The following is a 21300-nucleotide window of genomic DNA, read 5'->3' as shown; positions in this document are numbered from 1 at the left end:
CCAATCCCCCGATATGTTCCCGCCCCGCGTGCCTTTGCAACCTGCCTCGCTCCCCACACGTTTACCTGTCGTTTCCTCGGGGGAAAAAACCCCCTCTATTTCCTTTGTGGCCGGTCAAGTGTCTCCTTCCGCCTCTGTCCACCCAACATCGTCGCCTCAGTGTGTCAGCCTCTCTCAGTGTCCCACTCATCCCTCTCCCTCCCTTATTGCCCATCTGCCTGGTTTACCATCTGTCCCTTCCCCTCAACTCCTCTGAGCTGGCTGGCTGCCTGGAGTTGCGTTACGGCCCACATCAAATGGCGGTGCAGCGGCGGTATTGCGGCTGGAGTGTTTCTGCTCAAGCCTTCCCCTGATGTGTGCGTTCGTGTTCAGACGGATTCAGCAACTTTCGAAGGATCACTGGCATCCGAAATCTGGCAAATCTATTTCAGTAACGCTGCAGTGTTAGATCATATCTAACAATAGAGAAAGTATCAGGCTGCTGTTATTATTTGTCTCTGTCAACCAACCAATAATGAATTGTTGGTACTTCAGTAGGTCTACTTCCTGACTTCCCCCGTATGTGGAACTTTATTCTTATGAATCAAAATGCTCCAAGAAATGTTCTACAACAGCACGACACCGTAGTGTTTAACAATGTTACTTAAACTGGAGTACACCTTTTTTGTAGCGTCTATCATTTAAGTAGGAGAGTATTTTATTCTCCAAAGTAGAGATTGGGATTGAGGCTCCAGCGAAGTTTGGCACAGACTACTCCTCAGATAAATGGTCCCATGCGGATATGCAGACGGCATTTAAGCTATAAAGATTATCACAAGAGAACTGATAATCCCTTGAGGCACCAAGAATAACCCCTCGATGGGTCCGTATTAAAACATGCCTGGACCGCCCCCCCTTGTGTCTGATGAGCATCTGCAAACAGTTCCTTATTGTTCCAGCTGCAGTAAAAACAACAACTGCTGCTTTAAGAGAACAGACCGGGCTTCCACAGTGATGCCAAGTGGATTTGGATGTGACAGTGTGAAGTGGGATGTTTTCGCCCGTTGGGTGTTGAGAGTAAGCGCAAATAGATTCCAATCTAATCTCACTGGAATAAAATGAGCTCATTCAGGGGGACACGGACGACACGCGGCCTGCGGCGTGATTCAGATCATAGGAGTCGTACAGCTGCTCGCCCTTTAAAAATCTCACAGATGACCTGAGAGTGGAAGACGAAATGAGCTCATGAGGCTCATCTGTGGGGTCATTCCTTTGGACTCTTTTCCGGTAATTGGACAATTTCCACAATGTCTTTGTGCACGATGTGTCTTTTAAGACAACACAGGCTTTAAATAGGGGTTCTTTAATAAATGAACTGATTTCTCAATCCAACTCCCTTTTTAGTGTAAGAGGGAATGTGTGGTCAATATGTATGACCACACATTCCCTGGATCTCACTCTTTGCAATTAGCATTAAAGTATAATTCATAGTACATCATTTAGTTAATGATGTTTGTAATCAGTAACTAGGTGACATACTATCGCATTAAGGGTGGTGAGAAAACGTGAATTTTGGGATAAGCGTAGTGGAATAGAATCCCTGATTGCGCCTTTAAACCACCTTTACATTTAGTTTTCGGTTTCCAACAACTCTGAGAAAAAAACGTGTCTTTGTTTTGGGCAAGGAACATATTTTCCTCAACTGGAACTTCTAAAAAAAAACTGCTAGTACTAAAAAGAAGTTTGGTTATGACAGAATGATTTACTGCTTTAAACAAGCGCAAGCTGGAGACAACAAAGACAAATATGTTGATCCCAATCTTCCACGTCAAAGTCCAATTGTTTGCAGCCCAACCGACCCACTTTCAGGCAGGAAATCAAAGTTAAGCATGTTTTCAGATTATTTTCCCACCAAAATACAGTTGGATAAAAACAAATGACCAGAATATGAATGTAGTGAACTGGGTTGAAATGCTGTCTGGAGGCCATAATACATCCTGACATTCTTTACTTTACACAATGCGGCGTAATATTGAATTCCCACTAGGTGAAACATGGTCATGAATCATGCATTGCTCTGCGGAGGACTCCGGGGTAGGAAATCAAACTGCAGCAGTGGACCAATGATAGGGGGACTAATGCAGGACCCATCTTGAGCCCAAAAATATCTTTGCCAATAGTGTAAGCCTCCACCATTGACGTCCTCCATCCTCCAACCTCTGTCTGGAGACTAGACGTCTGAATGTAGAAAAAAAAACGCTCAGCTAAGACTGTTTGTGGGGGTCGTCACCTGGAGAACTTACAAATCGGGAAAGCGCATTGGCCCAAAGAGACAGCGTGATCCTGCAGCATCTCTGCGCTACTCATCACAGCTGTCAGAGCACGTGCCTCGTCTGCAGATGAATGACTTATTTTCATTTTCTCATCCTGCCCTCTGTGAATAATTACAGCGGAATCATAATTGCCCGGCAGTGCCTCTGAGGAGAGGCCTCGGAGGGTCGTCAAGACAATGAGTATCAAGCACTCCGACTGAAACTTGTTGGCCATGCACTATTAATCAGGGTTAGACAAACGCCGTCTTTGTGCAGCCGTAAGAGCAGAGCGACTCAGTCGCCGTGACTTCCCCGAGATGTGGGATGAGGGAGAGCAATGAAGTGTTCACATGCAGCGCTGCCAAATCATTTAGCTCGCTGATTTGCATATAATAGTATTTGTGACCTTTGTCTGTCCTGATAGAATGGAGCATAGAATTAAATACAACAAAGGTACGGCAATCTATCCAGCGAACAACTGAACTGGAGCTCCAAACATTAAAGAGTAAATTCATTTCAGCGCGACTCCTTACTTGTATCCAGCCATGATGCATGCAGTTCTGGATGTGATTTTGCTCACGTTTTGACGGTATGTATTTCTGAGACAAACCCATCAACGCAGATGACTTTACACTGGAGCTGGTCCCTCTCACGCAGATGCTGAAAGGTTTACTGATTTCAGGCACCAACCAAGTGACAACGTTCAACGGATTTGAGGTGAGAACGGCCTGGAAATGTCTTGAAGTCTACATTGCTTTAGAGAATCTCAAAATATATATTGAGAGGGCAGAGTTAGCTGGGAGAACATTTTTCCAAACACATCTAAATTTGGTGGACTTTCTGACCACACGCTGTGCCATGGAACAATATTTTGGAGTGGAGATATTTTTGCATTTTGTTGCTTCAAAATGAGCAAACGAAACAGAGCAAGAAGATGACTGAGCCATTCACCGTGGATGCAGACATTACAGGATTTGCTATGTTTTTACAAGTAGGATTTGCAAATGTTCCATGTAGAAGCAAAAAGGGATGTTTGTTTGGACCTGAGGCTCCATCCTGGTTTGACTTACGCTCGGCGATGACCATCGGTGGGTAGAAGAGAAAGTATCCCACCAGCTCGGCGGTCAGCTGGTTGAGGAGGCCGCTGGCGATCGTTCCGTTGAGAATGGCCTCCTGGTTTTTCACCACATACACCAGTGAGACGGATGGAGAGCCCGACTCCTGGGACACGCTCTGGATCTGAGGATATTAAATGGTATTTTTTGAATGATTATTCAATTCTTTTTCTATGGGAAGAAAATGAATAAACATTTATAATTGAAACATTCATAATGTAGTATCTAATGGTATCATACCAAACGTCTTGGATGCGAGTCTATAATGGGAGCTCCGTTATAGACTCTTCATGGTGTGACATTTTCAACCAACAGTGCGTCTCTTTTCTTTCTGTCTATTGTTGATAACAATCTGACGCATGTCGATACGAGTACCTGCCGTCGCATTCCTAGACAAGTGTGAATATTTCAGAGGATTAATTATGAATGCCTGCCTCTGCTTGCCGTCACCCGCTTTCTGATTCTGACTGTGTGTTCATGTATATCCTGCAGTCGTGAGAGCACCTTGACAATCAGAGACAAAGGGATGGAAAATGAAAGAGAAGCTGGGATCAAAAGGGGGAAAAGTAACTGAAAGGGTTTAAATCTCGAAGGAGAACGACTGGTGATTGTTTCCAGGCAGATAAACCTGTGTGTTTCCCGCTGCAGTCTCTCCCTCCCTTAAGAGCTCCCTGCGGCAAATACCAGGTGACCTTCCTATACGTTGTGCATTTTGATGTAGAGCTTTATTAGCCTGATTAGCAGGCCACTAAAAGTTAACCCAGTTGTACCTCCACGGTGAGTCTGTTGTAGGTCTCCAGCACTTTGTCCTGAGCCTCGTCGAACGCGTTTTCCAGTCGCTGCTCCAACATTTGGACGAAACTGCACGAGTAGATGTTATCCGTTGGGCCGACGAACCTCAACACTGTGGGGGGGGGGGGGGGGGGTAGAATTATAATTAATTGATATTGAAGTGGCCTTAGAGTTCGGTCTGTGAATAATTACAAAACATAAACAATTAGCGAACAAAAAATGACTTGGGTTGTTTCCTGTCAGAGCGGCTGGTGCGGGTCGAGGCAGGGAGGACTCAAACGCAGAGTTTCTAGAACAGGTGCTCTTTATTCCAAATGAAGACCGAAAAACCGTGCACCAACGACGAGTGACAAAAGACAATGATGCGACAAAGGACAACTGGCACACAGGGCTTAAATACACAAGGGAGGTGCAGGTGTTTGGACACAGGTGGAAACAATCAGGCAATCACAAGACAAGGCAGGAAGTGAAGTCACCCAGGAACACAAGAGACATGAAAACTACAAAATAAGACATAGAGCAGACCCAAACCGTGACAGTTTCCAACATCTGGTGAAAATGTAATGTCAATAGCTCCTTTGGAAATATATTTATTGAGAATAATGGTGACGTGTTCAATACTTATTTCCCCTGCTGTATATAATTATTGGTATTATGAACAGTTCAGACGGTTTAACACAAATGCATCTATAAGCCGTGTCTGGAAAGCTGTGTTTTTGGTATTAATGAAAGTGTTGCTCTCGATAGACTACTTCCTGTGTAACCGATAAACCTAAGCAGCGACGCTAGTATCTAGTATGAGAACAACTAAAGAGAGCAGACGCCCGCCAGCGTCTCGCAGTTCGGCACTGAAGGGAAATACGGTAAACAATGGTGAGCCCCCTCAGCCGATTATGGCGGATGTTTTTAATGCTGTACTGTAGTCACCGTCTTTTCTCTGCCGGCTTTCTGTCTCTGCCTCTCCTCTGAGAGGAAGAGGTGGAACAATATTCTGACCTAAATTCAAACACTGCGGTGCTTGAAAAAGTCGACCCAGTTGATAATCTTATGCAAATGATGCTGTCGTTGGTGGATTGGCATATGCTTTGTGTTCTTGGTTCATGGGCTGAACAAGCCAGAAATGGGTTTCGATTCTCACGTATGCCGCATTTCAGCTGCACACTAGCATGGGAATCGTCTCTGCTGCACTATGCATCACCACAAAAGTAATGACGTATGGACGTATGGAGAGTTAGTATAACTTAAAACGGTGAGGACACCACGCAGACTTGTTTCCTGATTAAAGCGGATATTCTGTATGCAGCATAATCTGAAACGGACACATTTGGATCTTGTTTTGTGTCTGTCATAAGAACACTTTAAAGAAATGTTATTTAATATTATAATATGTGTAAATTATATAATATTTAAGTGAATGACCCCCTCATCTTTTAATAGTTATGAAAACAGCCACCTGATACCCACCAAGGAAACTCAAGCATATAAAGAAAGATTGTACATTCATCTTATTCTCCACCACCAGCACCACAAATGTCTGGACTCCAAGAAGGGATCTGCTTCATCAGAGCTTCAACCAGAACGTGGCCGTGGCACCAAAACAATGAGTTGAAAAACACTTTGAACAGCAAGGTGATTATTCTATGTGGGTTTATCACTATGGGAACCCCCTTTTCTTTTGCATATAATGTCATTTATCCCATTTTTAGTTCAGCTTGAAATGAAGAATAATTGAATAATTACAGTTAAGAAATAGCACACATATAGGGGCTTTAATTCAATCAGTAAAATCTACGACCTGACTTGAATCTGTACAAGCTTTCAAAAGATACAGGCGCCGATTGGCGAAAGGTAATTACGTTAATTGCACTGATTTCCCTGAAGTTCCAAAAAGACTTTAAATGCGTGTGCATATTCTGACATTTGTGTGTGTGTGTGTTTTTTAAAGGCTTAGGAGGCTGACTAAATGAATAGACCAATTTTCCTTTGCTCTGTAATCCTGGGAGCTTGTATGGGATTTAGGGTAAGAGAAGAGTAAAGGAGAGCAGACATGTAATCAGAATTTTCTAATTTTGTCTCTGCTCTTCTCTTCCACCCTGCACTCTCATTGCGTGTTCTCTCTCCCTGCTCCCCTCCTGCTCGTATACTCTTCCTCCTCCCCCTCCTCCCTCTCTTCCTCATCATCCCCCCTGCACATCTCCAGCCACTGCCTCCGTTATTTACACCAGCACACCACCGCAGTTTGATTCATTGGTCCCCCCTTTTTTCCATCACCTGTTTTCAGCTGCAGGTGTATGCTTAGGGCGGGCAACCAGGTTGCCACGGGAACCAGGACCGCCTTGACCAACGGGGAGTGCTGCCTGATGTCCGACAGCAGCTTGTCGAAGCCGTAGACGTGCAGTGCCTCCACCACCAAGGAGGAGACGAAGATGGTCTTGCCGCCAGTCACATAGTAACCCAACGTCACGTTGTGGGCGCTACAGTCGTCGCGTTCCACCTGCGAACAAGGAAGGGAAAATTCAAGCTGGAGCTTTTTCTTTTCTTTCTCTTTTACCTTCTTACATTTGTGTTTCAAAAGAGGCTATGTACTCTAAAAACATGATGATGCCAGTATGTGCACAGGGATACGTGATATTACCAGAGCTATGCCAGCCGAAACAAGACCACACCGGGAGCAAGGAGATGGGGTGCATCCATTTCAAATACATGTTGTACTCGCTATGAGTTAGAATACAGGTCCACCGCGCAAAGGGTATTTAAATCCCATCTTGTTTTTCTTTTAATCTGCATCACGGGTGTAGTTTAGCTTGAGCCTCCACCAGTGATAAATCTGACTAACTGTGTCATGAAAAAAACACAATCAGCGGGGAGTTGTATTTTGGAAGCATCCACCGCCCACAGGTCTCCACCCTCCACCTTGGTTCCCGCTGGATCAGCTGTAGCTGTTCTTACTATGACTCTCTCCTCATCCCTCGTGACTCCTCGTCTCCTCGGCGGTCTTTGTTAATAACAATAACTCATCCCACCCAGCATCCGTAAGTGCTCACTAAACGTTCAATAACAGCGCATAAAATCATACATATTTTATTAACTGTGAATTATGCTGTAATAAATCAATAACAGCCATAAAAGTATAATAATACAGTTTGTTTGTATAGCTTATTAAAATGCACTTTACATAAACCTAAACAATAAAAGCAATAACAATATAAAAAATGTAGGTAGACAACATAAAAAAGCAGGAACAAAACATTTATCCGGCATCAGGTTAAAGGCGTATTTTAATAGATCTGATAACAATATATGTGTATTTTGTGCCATTAGCTATTTAGAAATCCGTGATGAATATGGGGTGTAAAAACGTAAAGAAGTCATCTACCTCCTCATCAGGATTAAGCAGCATGAATGATGCCAACAACTATCCGATCCTACAGTACGATGTGTGCATGTGTTTTACTGACGTGTCTGCATAAGTTGCTGAGTCATCCCCACCGCTGGCCTTTTGAGGTGATGCAGGTTTGCTTTGATCTGCAGAGTTATCCAGATAAATGAGTAAACCTGCTTTGTGTAACAGAACCCACTTCTAAATATACTGTCCAACACTGTCCACACGGTATATTTAGAAGCAGGTTCTATTAAAGAAAGATATAGATATAGAAGATGCAGAAATCATTGCAGGACTTATAACGAAACATGTATTGTTCGTACAATAGACAAATAACTAATTTTGGGTGATTTTACACCTCATGAATCCCTTTTATTTTCTGGCTATCAATAGTTTGAACTACTTTTCAGATCAAAGTTCTGAGAAGATGTCGGCTAACTCATTCTTGTGTGGAAAAGCTTATCCTTGTCCAACTCTTCAATCCTTTCCAGAGCTGTTGTTGGGCCAGACCATGAGGAAGCATTGAATCACACACTTATCAAAAAAATCAGAGCGGGCCTAAGAAAGGATTTGAACTACAAAGGGGCAAAATCTTAAATAATGCAAAAACGTTACCACCAGAATGCACAGAACAAATGCGTGTAAATTAGACATACGGGTGGTGTGTGAAAATAAATCTGTGGTGCTGTCCGTGGTGCTGAAAGAGCTGATGCATAAATTGCAACTTTTCTAGCGTCTAGCCCTTCTGCCACCTTCTCATCTTGGATGTAATATATTCTGGGGGGGATCCTGCATCCTGCAGCTGCAAGCTTTTTATTTGTTTTTTCTGCATACTTGAATCCATTCAAAGCCGCGCTACTCCCGACTCTTGTGCCAACATTTTGCAAGCTGTAGCATGCAATTATGCATTCCATTACGGTTAAACAAATTGTTCAATGATGCAACGCATTAAATACAGCTGTATGCAAATTTCGTGCTGTTTGACAATCCCTGTCACCGCTGAGGCCAATATCTTCCCATCAAGAATGCTTCAAATTTAGACTTTTAAACAAACTCCAATTTTATACCGCCACAGACGGACGGTTCCAGATTGAAGAGTCTTAAATGGCTGATGGAGAGGATGAAAACTGAAAGCTGTGTGTGTGTGTGTGTGGGTGTGTCTGCGTGTGGGTGTCTGCCTGTGGGTGGCAGGAGGTAGATGAAAGTGGACTGGAGCTTAGAGACACTGAGTCACTCCCGGTGCAGGCTCACAAACAACTGGATAAAAATAGAAAAAGCAAGCGGATGAAGATGGAAGACAGAGAGCGCCCCGAAGAGAGACAGGTGGACAGACAGAAAAGCGGGCAGGCACAAACAGACTGGCGAGACAGACAGGTTGGCAGGAATCAATGGACTTAAACTGATCACATCAGTGTTGGGTGTGTTACGCTGCAAGTGGGCGGGAGACAGATAAGGAAAATCTCCTGCGGGAAAGAATAATTTATTCTGAATTTATTTTGCATTATCTTCTTTATGTATGTGTGTGTGTGTGCGCGCGTGTGTGTGTGTGTTTGAAAACATCTCTGAGCAAAACATTGCTGACTATTCAACAGGTTATTTCTATTCAGACCCCTAAGGCTGCCTACATTAGTCACCACTGGCCGTTCTTCTGCAGCATCGCTCAGACGGGTCCTTGCAAAGGTGAGCGAGCGGTAGGAGAAAACAATAGTATTGTGAAATGAAGAAACCCTTAGGGATAGGAAGTCAGCGCATGCGGAGAGCCAACACTGTGGCACAATGTAAAATCTAAAGACAAGATTATAAGAGTGGAAAGCACTTTAACCTAGCATAATGAAGCAGGGAGACCTTTTAAAGAAGCATGATTAGTCAATTTATTCTGATGAAACCGCTCTCATCATTTGCTAATTTACAAGACGTGGTATTGGCCGCCGATGCTGTGTTTTATTAAAGCTCCGAACTCCCTAAGCCGAGCGAGTTGTACTTTTCACCCACTAACGTATACTTAGGTTATACTTGTACTGTTCAGGCTCGCTGAACCTGGAAGAGAAGCTCACCTGTGCATTGGCTGTGGAGTCGTTGAGTGCTCTCTGCAGGGCGTAGCTCAGCCCTTTATAGAGGTTCTGTTTCCGAATTGAATCCAGGCAATTCCTGCGCAGCTCAATGGACAAAACTGTGGAAGAAAACATTGTCAAAAATGGTGAAAAATATCACTTTGACACTAATTATTGTTCTAAATAGCAAAATGGAAAATAATATTTACATAAAACAGAAGCTTCGACTTCAGCCTCTGGTGAATGTATTCTTGAACCCTTTGTACCTGCTGCCAGCAGTAAAGGGCTGGATGCTGTAGTATAACACCATCTCTGGTAAATGTAATCAAAGGCTACAGTCTGCAGCTTTTCATCAAAAGAAGTGTTTTTATGCTTGAGGAATATCTGCCTCGGCTTTGTGCAACTTTTAATTAATTTCTGTCCATGTAATTTCATCTCGGTACATTTTTCCCAAGTCTGTGCAATTTTTTATTTGCCTGTATTCATCATTATTTTGTTTGAGTGGGAGGGGGAATGTGTCCTGATGTTTTTGACATTCGTTTTAACTCTTTCTCCCTGGGAGGATGTGACACAAACTCTTAGCTAGAAACAATGTTGCTAGTATTTTAACCTTTGATTAATCCTAACACAGAACGCTTATCTAAGATCGGCATGATGAGAAGGTTAAACTATTGTTTCCAAATTTCTGTCCAACAGAGAATGCTATTATTTGTGGAAAAAGGCCTTGGTGTTTTAGCTATTCATCTTCTCTTCCAAATGTCTAAAAGCATTTCAATAGGAATTACTTTTTTTTACTCCGCATACAGTATATCCCATGGATGATGTTTGAGTCTCGTACCTGTTCTGACCCAGAACTTCTCAGTCACGTTACATGGCAGAGGACCTTCTTCTCCGCTGGTACTGGACGGAGGCTCAGTGGTCGTGGTGGGAGGCGGCGTGGTTACGATTGGGACGAAGAGAGTGGTGGTAGGTGCCTCTGTTGTAGTGGTTGTAGTGGTGGTGGCGGCTGTAGTAGTAGTGGTAGAAGTTGCAGCCGTAGTGGTCGTCGTAGTGGTAGGAAGCGTGGTGGTCGTAGTAGTGGTGGGAGGCGTGGTGGTGGGAGGCGTAGTGGTGGGAGGCGTAGTGGTGGGAGGCGGAGTGGTGGTGGTGGTGGTCGGGGGGACTGTAGTCGTGGTGCTGGTTGTAGTGGCAGGTGTGGTCATCATGGCGGTTGTGTGCTGAGCCGCTGTGGTCAGTTTGAGGCTTGTTGTTAGACGGGCGGATGCAGCAGCGGTGGTGGTTGTATTTGGTGGGACTGTTGCAGCGATCCCAGTGGTTGTCGCTTGTGTCGTCATCCCAGCAGCAGTCACAGTATCAGTGGTCGTTGAGGTTACTGTCGTCAGCTGAGGGCCCTCATTGGTCACAGTGTCCGGGCTCGTGGTTTGAGAAGCTGTGCTTGATCCCGGTAGTGTTTGTGCAGTCGCTGTGGTCGATAACGGTGACGCTGAGGTGGTGGTGGTGGGTGATGGAGATGTGATTACAGTGGTGGTTGATGTGGGCGTGTGCTTTGAGGTGTTTCTGGGACGCACAGGCATGGTGGTGTTCCACTGCTGGGTGGAGAAAGGGCTGGTGATGTTTGCAGGGAGTGGGACATCGCGGTCGTCCATTGTGGACGGGAGCGACCCGGGGACTGTCGGCAGATCCCAGGCTGGCAGGTTGCCCACTGACTCCTCTGCAGGGAGGGAAACATTTGGAAAATCAACAATATCCACATAGGTGTAGCAATACTGTTAAGTATACGTATTTGACAATCAAACCCTGAAGAAAACCTGATGCTGATGTTCGCGTGCTGACGGGCCACATAAAATGACGTGGCGGGCCTGTGGGCCTTGGGTTTGACACATGTGCTCTAAACCATCATGTATTAAAAATAGTTCCAAGCGATAAAATTGATGACCGATGTGCTCAGAAAGTCAGAAAATGTTGGGTCAAATTGCTTGTTTTGGTCTTCTTATTGCATTGAAATTAACAAAAAGAAACATTTACAGCAGTGGTTCCCAACCACCGGATGGTTCTGTGGGCCATTTGGTACTGGGCTGCACCACAGACAGAACAGAATATAAAACTTTTATTTTTTATCATTAGATGTTTTATTCTGAAAGATTTCTTAAATGTTTTGTCTTGACCGGATTACGATACATGCGATCGTCCCTTTTGACATATTACCGAAGGGTCACCAAGCGGTTTTATTCACGTTTCCAATTATCCACTCCTCGTTGTGCACGACAGTTTAGGCGAAGCAGTGGACCCAAAGCAACTGCAACTACACCCGTCCATCCTGGCCGAATACTACCACCCCCCTCCCCCCCGCCTCCCTCTGGATATTTCATTGTTTTTATCTGCCACGTCAAAACATTTTCAACATAAAAATGGTCCGTGAGGCAAAAAAGGTTGGGGACCCATGATTAACAGCATGAGACGATGTGATTGAGCCAGGTTAAACGATGACGATGGCATACAAGCTAAAGGTTCTATTATTGTGAACTTAATGAACCACTTCATCCGGCTCCCATTTTGTGTGTAAATGCATCAAAGATGCAAGCAAAGATCCTTTTAGCATTCAACCATCATCAATTTTAAAAACATGAGATGACGAACGCAGCAGTTTAAAATGCCCGTAGGAAATAGAAATCCATTCTAATGTGTAAATGCGATGAGCATTTCAATGTCAACGGAGTCTTTTAATCAATTTTAAATGGTCTCTAACACGGAGAAATGAGATGCATGTCAATGAGGGCTGTAAAGGAGGCTGGAGAGAACAAGTAGCAGGCAATCAATCCTCTCAGACAGAGAGGGATCCAAATACCGCCTCGCATCGCCACACGGGGACGTATGGTGCTGTGAGGGGAATGTTCATCCACGTGATATTAGCTTCATACGTGGAGGAGTTACCTTGTGTCTGATGTCATTTTTATTTTGGAGATGGCGCGGCAGGAAGTGGAGAAACATGGAAGTAGCAGAGCAGGACAGGACATGACGCGAGGGCAGAGGTGACGGTGATGATGACGACGTAATGAAAAGGTAATGACAAAATGATCATGATAAGTAGTGAATGAAGACGGGGATTGCTTAGGTGGATATGATGATAGCAAAGGGTGAAAATAACATTGTAAAGATAGCGGTGAAAAACAACCTTATGCCGTGTAGCAAACCCTCTTGAATTCATTCGGTTTGAAAAGGTTGACCGTCAAAATGAGATGATGAGGTTTTGATGTAAAAGCAGGGTTTTCATTTCTACACAGCTACTAGATGTTATCACATTTAAGTTTCCTGCCAACTTGTTTTTAAAGGAAGGGTTGGTAGATCTTCTGGAACTAGTAGCACCCAGCTCAGTGTTGGCCACTCTTTTCCAATCAAACTAGTTTGCAGCACTAGTATGGCAGGAATCTCAAAGGGTTGTATATTTGCCCTTGGGGTCTATTTAACCATCAAGTTGTGCTACAAGACTAAAGGCTGAAGCTTTTGGGGTATAGAAAGGCCCAGAAAGAGACAGTACCCTCAACTCTCTTTAAATGCACATATATGAATATGAAATTCAAATTTGAAATTGATTCCCATGACAGAACAACCCTGCACCATACCCAAACTGGAGCTGCTATTACTGCCGGAGGACTTGCTGTTGGTGGCGGCCAGGGACCCGTTGTCTGGTCTTGTTGTCTCACTGTCTCTTTTGCTGGCTGGAGAAGATGAGGAAGAGGAGGAGGGCAAAGAGGATGCCTTTGTTGTGGTTGAGGACGAGGATGAGGAAGAGGAGGCCTTGGATGAGGATGAAGAGGTGCCCCTGGTCCAAGCAGCTTTGGACAGAAGCCCTAAAGGTTTTCGCGGCGCTATCCCTCCTTTGGGGGGCGATGAGAGGGCTGCCTGCTCCCTCTGCCGCTCCGTCCTGGCGGCCGGGTCCCTGGGCGAGCCTGCCAGGCCTCCCCTCCCCTCATCCACGGGACTCCATTCAGCCCCAACTTTGGCCAAGGTCTCCGCAAAGACCGTGCCATCTGCCCCAGCGCGAACCGCCACTTCTGCTTCGGTCCAAACTCGGGTCTCAGTAAAAACCTTATCCTCTGGCCAACGTCTGGGTTGGGCGTGTTGGTTATTGGACCCGGCTGAGTCTCCGGTCAGGGTGGTGGCTGAGAGGATGGAGGGCGCCGCGGGATCCAGGGCCACGACAGGCCGTCCCACAGACACGTGGTGACCTCCATCCGCTGTAAGATGTGAGGCACAGGAAACAGGGTTTAATTTGGGGTTCTGAGCAATTTTTGACTCATCTGCACAATGGATCAGAAAGAAGCTTCATCATGTTCACCATGTGTCCATTCCATATAGACTGATCTTAAACACTCATCATGAGAACATACTCACTGTGCACACACATGCATATTCTTTTTCAATTCCTGTCTATCACACACATACACAGACACTCATTCAAAGGGATAAAATGAAAAAGATGTGATGGCGGAAAAATTCTAATAATGTCTAAAGTAGGTCAGTTATGTTTTAGAGGATGAAGCATAGGGAATTCATTTAGATGTTCCAGAGTGAATAAATTAGGACACACATATACAGCCTAATCAGCTATGATTTCACAGATTCTAATCTAATCCGTTAGGTCAGCCATGCAAGCCCATGGGTGTCCTATTCCTGGAGCATCCACAACCACCCGGACTCCCAGACCAATATTGATGAAACAGATGTATATTTTCTGAGCAAAGTTCAATCGAAACATTGACAAGTCTAAGGAGTCTTTTGTTATTTTTTCTTCTATTTGACCTCCAATGCCTGGCCTTTAGTCAAAGCCTTTCACGTCAACCTTTATCTTCATTCTGTGAATCGTCTTGTCTGATGTGGCTGAAACTGAGGGAACGTCCGATACATTCACTCTCAAAGGCACCTTGCACGATGAGAATGACTACAAAATAAATAGAAAATATGGCTGACCTTCTGACCGGGTGACGCACTTTTTATTCCATCTGCTCATTTGTTCTGAAGCAGAGAGGAGAGGTTCTGTTTGTGGCGTCACTCAAGGCTGATGTCCGGTTTTGCCAGTGCTCAATGTATATGTCGCAAGGGGAGTGTTCTTTACCTTCCTCCGTTTGATCCATGGACACACTCATTTCAGCCTTCAGAAGTACTTACTGTGCGTCACACACTTCCCACGCTCCCCCAAGTCTCCGTGGAGGATTGGTTAATTAAAAGACAGTAATTCTGAACAAGAGGGGCTTTACGGAAGCAGCTCTGTGATTAGCTGCTCTATATCCTCGGAACACCTGCTAAACATTTCAGCACCTCGCTTTTAACTACCACCACTGAGCAATTTGTCTGTCGCCATAGGCTGCCATATCATTAATGCCATCCAGAGAGGAAATGAACCTTTGGTCTATTCAAACGTCAGCTTCTTACTGGTCAGTGTTGTGTGTGAGTAGCAGCATCCAGTGCTCCATTTGTCAGTTCGAGGAAGGAGAAAAGGACCAAGCTAGAAATGACACTTGTGCACCGCAGGGAGAGTACAGTACAGTAATACGCTTGTTAAAACTTATCTGAAATGCCACATGCCTTTCTGCTGTAATTTATCTCGGCAGCTTGCTTCAAAACAGATGTTGCTGTGAAAGGGAATAAATGCTGCTAATATGCATTCAATCAATTTGGGAACATCAATTTATTTATAGTGTGATAGTCTGTCACAGTCCTAAAACCATGGACAATATGTAGACCTCTCTGCGCTACACCAGAGCTTTGGTATTTGGCACCAATGGAATATTAAAGCCTCACTAATCCTTTTTTTTGTATATATATAATGCATCAAAAGCTTATGTTTAATATGAATGGTTTCACAAGTAATTATAATTCTTTTTGAGTTTTGATTTGATACTGCACTGTAAAAAACAAAATCTGTTGAAAAAACTGTGAAATACTGGCAACTGGGCTAGAACTCCATCGTAAAAATTACAGCGTCAACGTGTTAGACATTACGGGATGTTTTTTGGCAGCAAGTGACTATTAAAAAACAAAAATATTATGAAGTTGTTAATGCTAATTTGCGTTGACACATAACACATTACAGTATGGTCTTTTGGCCACTGTAAATTTCAGTTTGAAAAGGTGTTTTGTAGAGCTGGAAGTCAACTTCAAGGAGGCGTATCCTTCAGACAGGGTGGATTGCGGGGGAGGGGACAGACTCGGAGTGACACCAACCATTCAAAGTAGCATCCCCATTAGAGTGACCAATTAGCCTAATCGTCAGAGAGTGTTTTTGGAAGAACTGACACAGACACAGAGTGGAATCAAACCCAGGCTCTCCATGTCATGACGCGATAGTGCTAACCACCACTCCACCATGCCACCAGTAAAGGACCATCATTTTTAAGTTATTTGCCGTTACACAAAGTTTTGAATTGTGAAATTTCTAGCAAACACAGCTGCCAGTATTTTACCGTATTTTCAACAGATTTTTTTTACAGTGTGCGGTTCCCTTCAGCCCAAGGCACTATTTTAGGATGTTTTAGCGCAGTTTCGTTTTCTGCCACAAATGTTTTTTTCTCTTTAGCTTCAAAAAAGCTACCACGTGCAAAGCATCAAAAGCCATACAAATGCCAATGCTAATTTTGTTCTGTGACTGATGAATTTGTAGAACGCAACCTGATTAAAAGCGTTACTTTATTAACAAGGTTTGAATTGAAATTAAAGAAGGAATATAAAAGTGAAACCAAGGGATTGTCACATAGAGAACAAAGCTATTGCATTGTCAATATAGTAGGTAGTTACAAGTTATGGAGATAGTATGATAATATGAACTTATGAACATATTATCCTGGTTTGACTGTCGTGATCGTTTCTTCTCTGACGGCCAAATGATGCGTCACTTTAAATGTTCCACTCGCAAGGAATTGTGGGGTAGGATTATCTTCTTTCCTTTCGTAAAGGAAGGTTCAGTGTTTCCTATGCTAGAGGAGCTCATGGTGGAAGCTTTGAAGCACCTTTCCTTTGCATTTTGAGGCAGCCGGTTGATACAACTGAACCCTTTCTCACTTCCCTAAAGAGATGAAACCTAGTTGATCTCTATGGATTTTATTGTGGTATTTGTACCACATACACTATCTAGTTTTGCCTTAAGTGTATATTTGTCTTATATAAATCTGATAATGGGGCCCCTCGTTCGATAGTCATTAGCTCTGTAAGACAATGAACACGTGTGTGGATGAAACCATTTGCTTGCAAGAAGTTATAAAAGGATGAATGGATATATGGGAGTGTTAATGAATGGGTCGATGAATGGGGGATGGACTGCAAAGCTGTTAGCAGTGTTTTGAGTATGTTCTCCTCCAACAGCTAGCCACCTGCTCTGACTGAGAGGAACATATGTGACCTCTGACAAAACGCTAGGATAGAAGAACCTCCACTGAGAACAAATATGGACTCACTGGATGGCTGGAAGAAAAGAAAAGGGTAGATTACATATGTATAAATGTTGATTGGGGCAGCAATGACCTGCTTTCTCTATTTGGACAAAAACAGACCTCTTCTTTTATGCCTATTCAGTGTGTGAATACCCCGCTTATGGTCGATTATGGGAATTTTTACATAGAAATGGTGCTCAAAGCATTACTGGCCATTTACAAGGCTTTAGGCTAGTGTCATTTTGATGTATTGACCAATGCGCTTTGCCAGCTGGCATTGTGCCCACTGGTGCCTTGCTAAATCTCTCTAAATGCCAACACAACCCCGTAAAGCCTTGCTAGGACACTGCCAGATTTTGGACCAATCAGATTACTAATTCCCAGTCCCGGTCCATAGCCATGGCAGTTCTGTCCTCAGTCCTGTGTAGTGTGCCTTTCTGCCAAGCAGAGTTGAGCAGGACAGGTGGTTAGGAAGTGTGAGAATGGTGCTGAGCCAGCTGGTCCTCAGCTCCCAGAAACTCAGTCAGGAGCCTGGTTGGCTGAATGAGCCATCTAGCCAAATCGTGGCATGTTCTCGTCATAGTAATTATCAAACAGGCCAGATGACATATAAATCATGTCTTAATCTACGTCGTTGAGCTGTACTGGGCAAGGTTTTTCAGACGGTCAAGTCTAATTTACGAGATTTGTCTGCAGTCCAGAGGACATGTCAACCATAAAAAGAAGAAAACACCATATTTTCACCTTAATAGTCCAGGCAAAACAGAGGTACTGGCACACATTATTCCAGCTTTGGAAAGTAATGAAGCCATAGAGCACAATGGGCGCAAAATATTTCTTCACCATTCCAAATCATAAACTCAATGAGATGATGTAAAAATAAAAAGTGTTTACTGATTGACAGCATCCCAATTGAGTGTTAATGAAATTGTCAAAATTTGAAAAAATCCTTCCACATCCATTACCAAAATATATTTTTTGCACCACACTCAATGGATGACAATGTTGGTCATAGGGCGGAAATTGATTCTTTTGGATGGATATTGGACTTTTAATTATGACTGAATACAAAACGAGTGGCATTGCCATAAAGCTCTGAAAAAGTATCAAGTGTGTTCATGCTAACATGCTGAACTAAGACAGAGCCCATTATATGTTGTGCAGTGACAAACAAAATGTACTTGTTTAAGGTTAAAAAGAAAATCTTGGTTAGTGTTAAAATAATAACTTAATATCAATGGTTTGCAAAAAGAAAAAGAACAAACTTACATACTCGTAATTTGACAATTTGTTCAGAACACTGCATACTTTGGTAAAGCCTCACAAAGCTGCCAGCTGGGCAACTTTTATTATGGTTGACATCTATGTGGCCTAAAAACAAACACGAGAAGATGAGAAGAGATAACCTAACACACCTTTAGTTTGTTAAGCAAACACCTGTCTACTTATGAAATCCACCTGCCACAACATACCAGGACGAATATCCTTTTGTAGTTTAATAGATAAACTTTCTTCACCAAGAAAATGATTTTTTTCTCCGTGGTTTTAAGCTTGTTCGATAGGGGACATTGTTGTATATTAGTGTGCCAACCTCGAAAAGGCTGCCAATAAAGGCATGATTTAATATGGAGGTCATTTCCTTAAAAGGTGTTGGCAGATGGAATAACCTGATCCTTTTTATAGTGCCTGTGTGATTAAATGAAAATGTTTTCCCATCAAAAGAGAGCATTTGTGATTAGAGTGGGAGTTTTGGTAACAAGTCCAAACGATGTTGTACGAGACTGGGAGTGGGAGTGAGGATGGTCCCAAGCCAGTAGGCATTGTCCAACAGCGGTGATATTTACCAACGGAGTGGACATATTACCACTTCCTTGAACTATTCAGGGCATCCATCTTTTTATGTGGAGGCAAGAGGCAGGGAGCATTTTTGATGCAATGTCAAATGGATGGATGGTTAACAGATCAATGGATGATAATGAAAGGTTCCTACTGGCATCAGTTTGACATTTGCGAGTCCTGTGACTGGTCGCATTGACAGCAAATAAGTGTTTGAGATTGTGAGAAAAGGATCAGACAGGATGGACCAATAGCAGGCAACATAAAGAAGGTTTTATATGGCTCTAGATCAGGGGTGGCCACACTGACCACGTCAAGGCCATCTACCCTACCCCCCCCCCCCCCCCCCCTAGTATGCTGTCAGCATACTAGTCAAACGAACGAGTTGTAGCGGCATCCAAACGGAACAACGACGTTGTATGCTGTCAGCGCAAAAACGCGTCGATATAAAAACAACTGTTAGAAGCAAAGGAACAGTCACAACCATTCCACACATTCTTGGTTATTACCTTACTCAAGGACTTGCACTAATAGTAGTCAGCCTGGGGAGCTTTTTGAATTAAATTAAATGCGTCTGTTAGTCAGCAAGGATCGCTAATTAGCATTAGCGTTCGACCGTGCATGTGGGACGTCAATGGTCCCTGAAATAAGGTCCTTGATTTTTGTGTTTTATTCCACGATACAAAATATGTCAGTCAATACTGACAGGCGAGCCTTGTGGTGTACACTTGCACTCATGTGACTGTCTCAAAGTATTTTATTGCATCCCGTGTCACAGCCCTGCTCTCAGAGGCCTGCTCCAAATCTTCGAGGCGCGCTCCCGCTGACTTTGCGGGAGGTTGTGTGGCTCTCACACCGCCATGTGTTTGAGGCTCTCTAGCAGACATTTTGAGCTCTCTATGAACCCTTTCCGTAAGTCAGCGTTGGATGCTGACTTTGCCTAAAGTCATTGCAATGTGACGTTAAAAATGAGATAACCAATGTGCCTTCAGCCAAATGTACACAGAAACATTAAAGATATAATTAAAGATTGTCAGAAATAGAAATTTATTGCTGGGTATTAAATATATCATTATCGGTCGGAATCAGAGAGACACTACAACTAAATCAAATATAACCTTCAAAAAAAGAAATGATGTCGTTAAACCATTCATCATGTGACGTCAATAAAGTACCTGAGGGTACACGCAGGGTTTTGTTAGAGAAAAAAAACGTTGGATTTTAATTGAACCATCTTTTGGGATTAATTTTGATGACGGACCTTTAGAAAGGGATTTGCCCCTCAGGGCAGACAGAACACAGATTGATTACATGTTTAGGGGGGGACATTGAAATGGGCCATCCACTCCATGTCGCTCACCTAATCAGCTCATTCAGTGCACCGGTCAGCTACATCCTCTTCATTAGCTCCATCACTCTCACCTACTCACCTCAGTATTTAAACATCAGTCACTAACTCACTTATAGCCAGGTCATTATCTGCACTATGGCATCACTTTCTGTGGTTAACCTCCGACTGGCTTCCCCGCGCTGACCCTGCCTGTTGGACTTCTCCGCTTGGCCCGGTAAAAAGACGTAGTCTTCAGTCCCCGCTTTGCCTGGTTTGTTTTCGCTCAACTGCTCTGTCCGACCGCCTTAGAACAACGCTCTGTGACATGCCTCACCGGGCACATTCAAAGCAACACTCACACAGTACAGATACCTGTACACTGTCACCGGATGTTGTGACCAGTCAAATTTGATTGGATCCATCTACATGAAAGATGTGGAGTGAGCTTCTATTCAGGAATTGTGACAGGAAAAATTCCCGAACTTGAGGCTTCATGACGACTGTCCACAAATGATGTCCACGTCCATTTCTCATACACTTACAATATATGGTTCTTTTCAATAAATATCACAATATAAGTAGTGTATTTTGAGGATAATCTGTACAAGTGGTACGTTCACTCGCATAATACTGACATGTTTTCTGAAAAATTGTACATCCTATTGTAAAAAGGAAGATTGCTATAATTATAATATTCAGTTGAAAAGTTATTAAATCAATTAATGAATCGTGTTTGTGGATGGACTGGCGTGGGGGGGGGGGGGGGGGGCGGAACACAAAAAGTCACCACAAGCAGAAATGCCGTTTGGGTTTGGTTCCCGCCGCCAGTGGCAGCTTTGACCTGCATTTCCACAGATTATCATAAGATGCAGCGTTTGGACATTATTTTTAATGGGGGGATGAAAACGCGTACAAGGGCTTATCACACTGTGGCAACGGCTCAGAGAGAAACGATGAATAGGCCCATAAACAGAAACAAAACAGTTTAAATTTATTGAAAGGTAATAATTGATTAGGTTGTCACTATGGAATTCATCAGAGGGGTCAGTGGTGATGAAAATAATGAGTGTCAGCTGTAA

At 43.5% G+C, this 21300-nt stretch overlaps 1 protein-coding gene across 2 annotated transcripts in view; it reads right to left on the bottom strand.

Moving 5' to 3' along the window:
* The window catches only part of kiaa1549la (KIAA1549-like a), a 73561-nt gene that overhangs the window by 33987 nt on the left and 18274 nt on the right, over positions 1–21300 (bottom strand). For both annotated transcript variants that reach the window (XM_037450825.2, XM_037450823.2), the window contains exons 2-7: positions 13252–13866; positions 10470–11342; positions 9635–9750; positions 6470–6692; positions 4177–4310; positions 3362–3530 (exon numbers count right to left, since the gene is read on the bottom strand). In XM_037450825.2, coding sequence (XP_037306722.2) covers positions 3362–3530; positions 4177–4310; positions 6470–6692; positions 9635–9750; positions 10470–11342; positions 13252–13866 — 2130 coding nt within the window. The remainder of the gene's footprint in view (positions 1–3361; positions 3531–4176; positions 4311–6469; positions 6693–9634; positions 9751–10469; positions 11343–13251; positions 13867–21300) is intronic.

Source organism: Pungitius pungitius, chromosome 6 (assembly GCF_949316345.1).
Source record: "Pungitius pungitius chromosome 6, fPunPun2.1, whole genome shotgun sequence".
Taxonomy (NCBI): domain Eukaryota; kingdom Metazoa; phylum Chordata; class Actinopteri; order Perciformes; family Gasterosteidae; genus Pungitius; species Pungitius pungitius.
The sequence above is the reverse complement of the archived record's forward strand: the minus strand, read 5'-3'. Positions and strand labels throughout refer to the sequence as shown.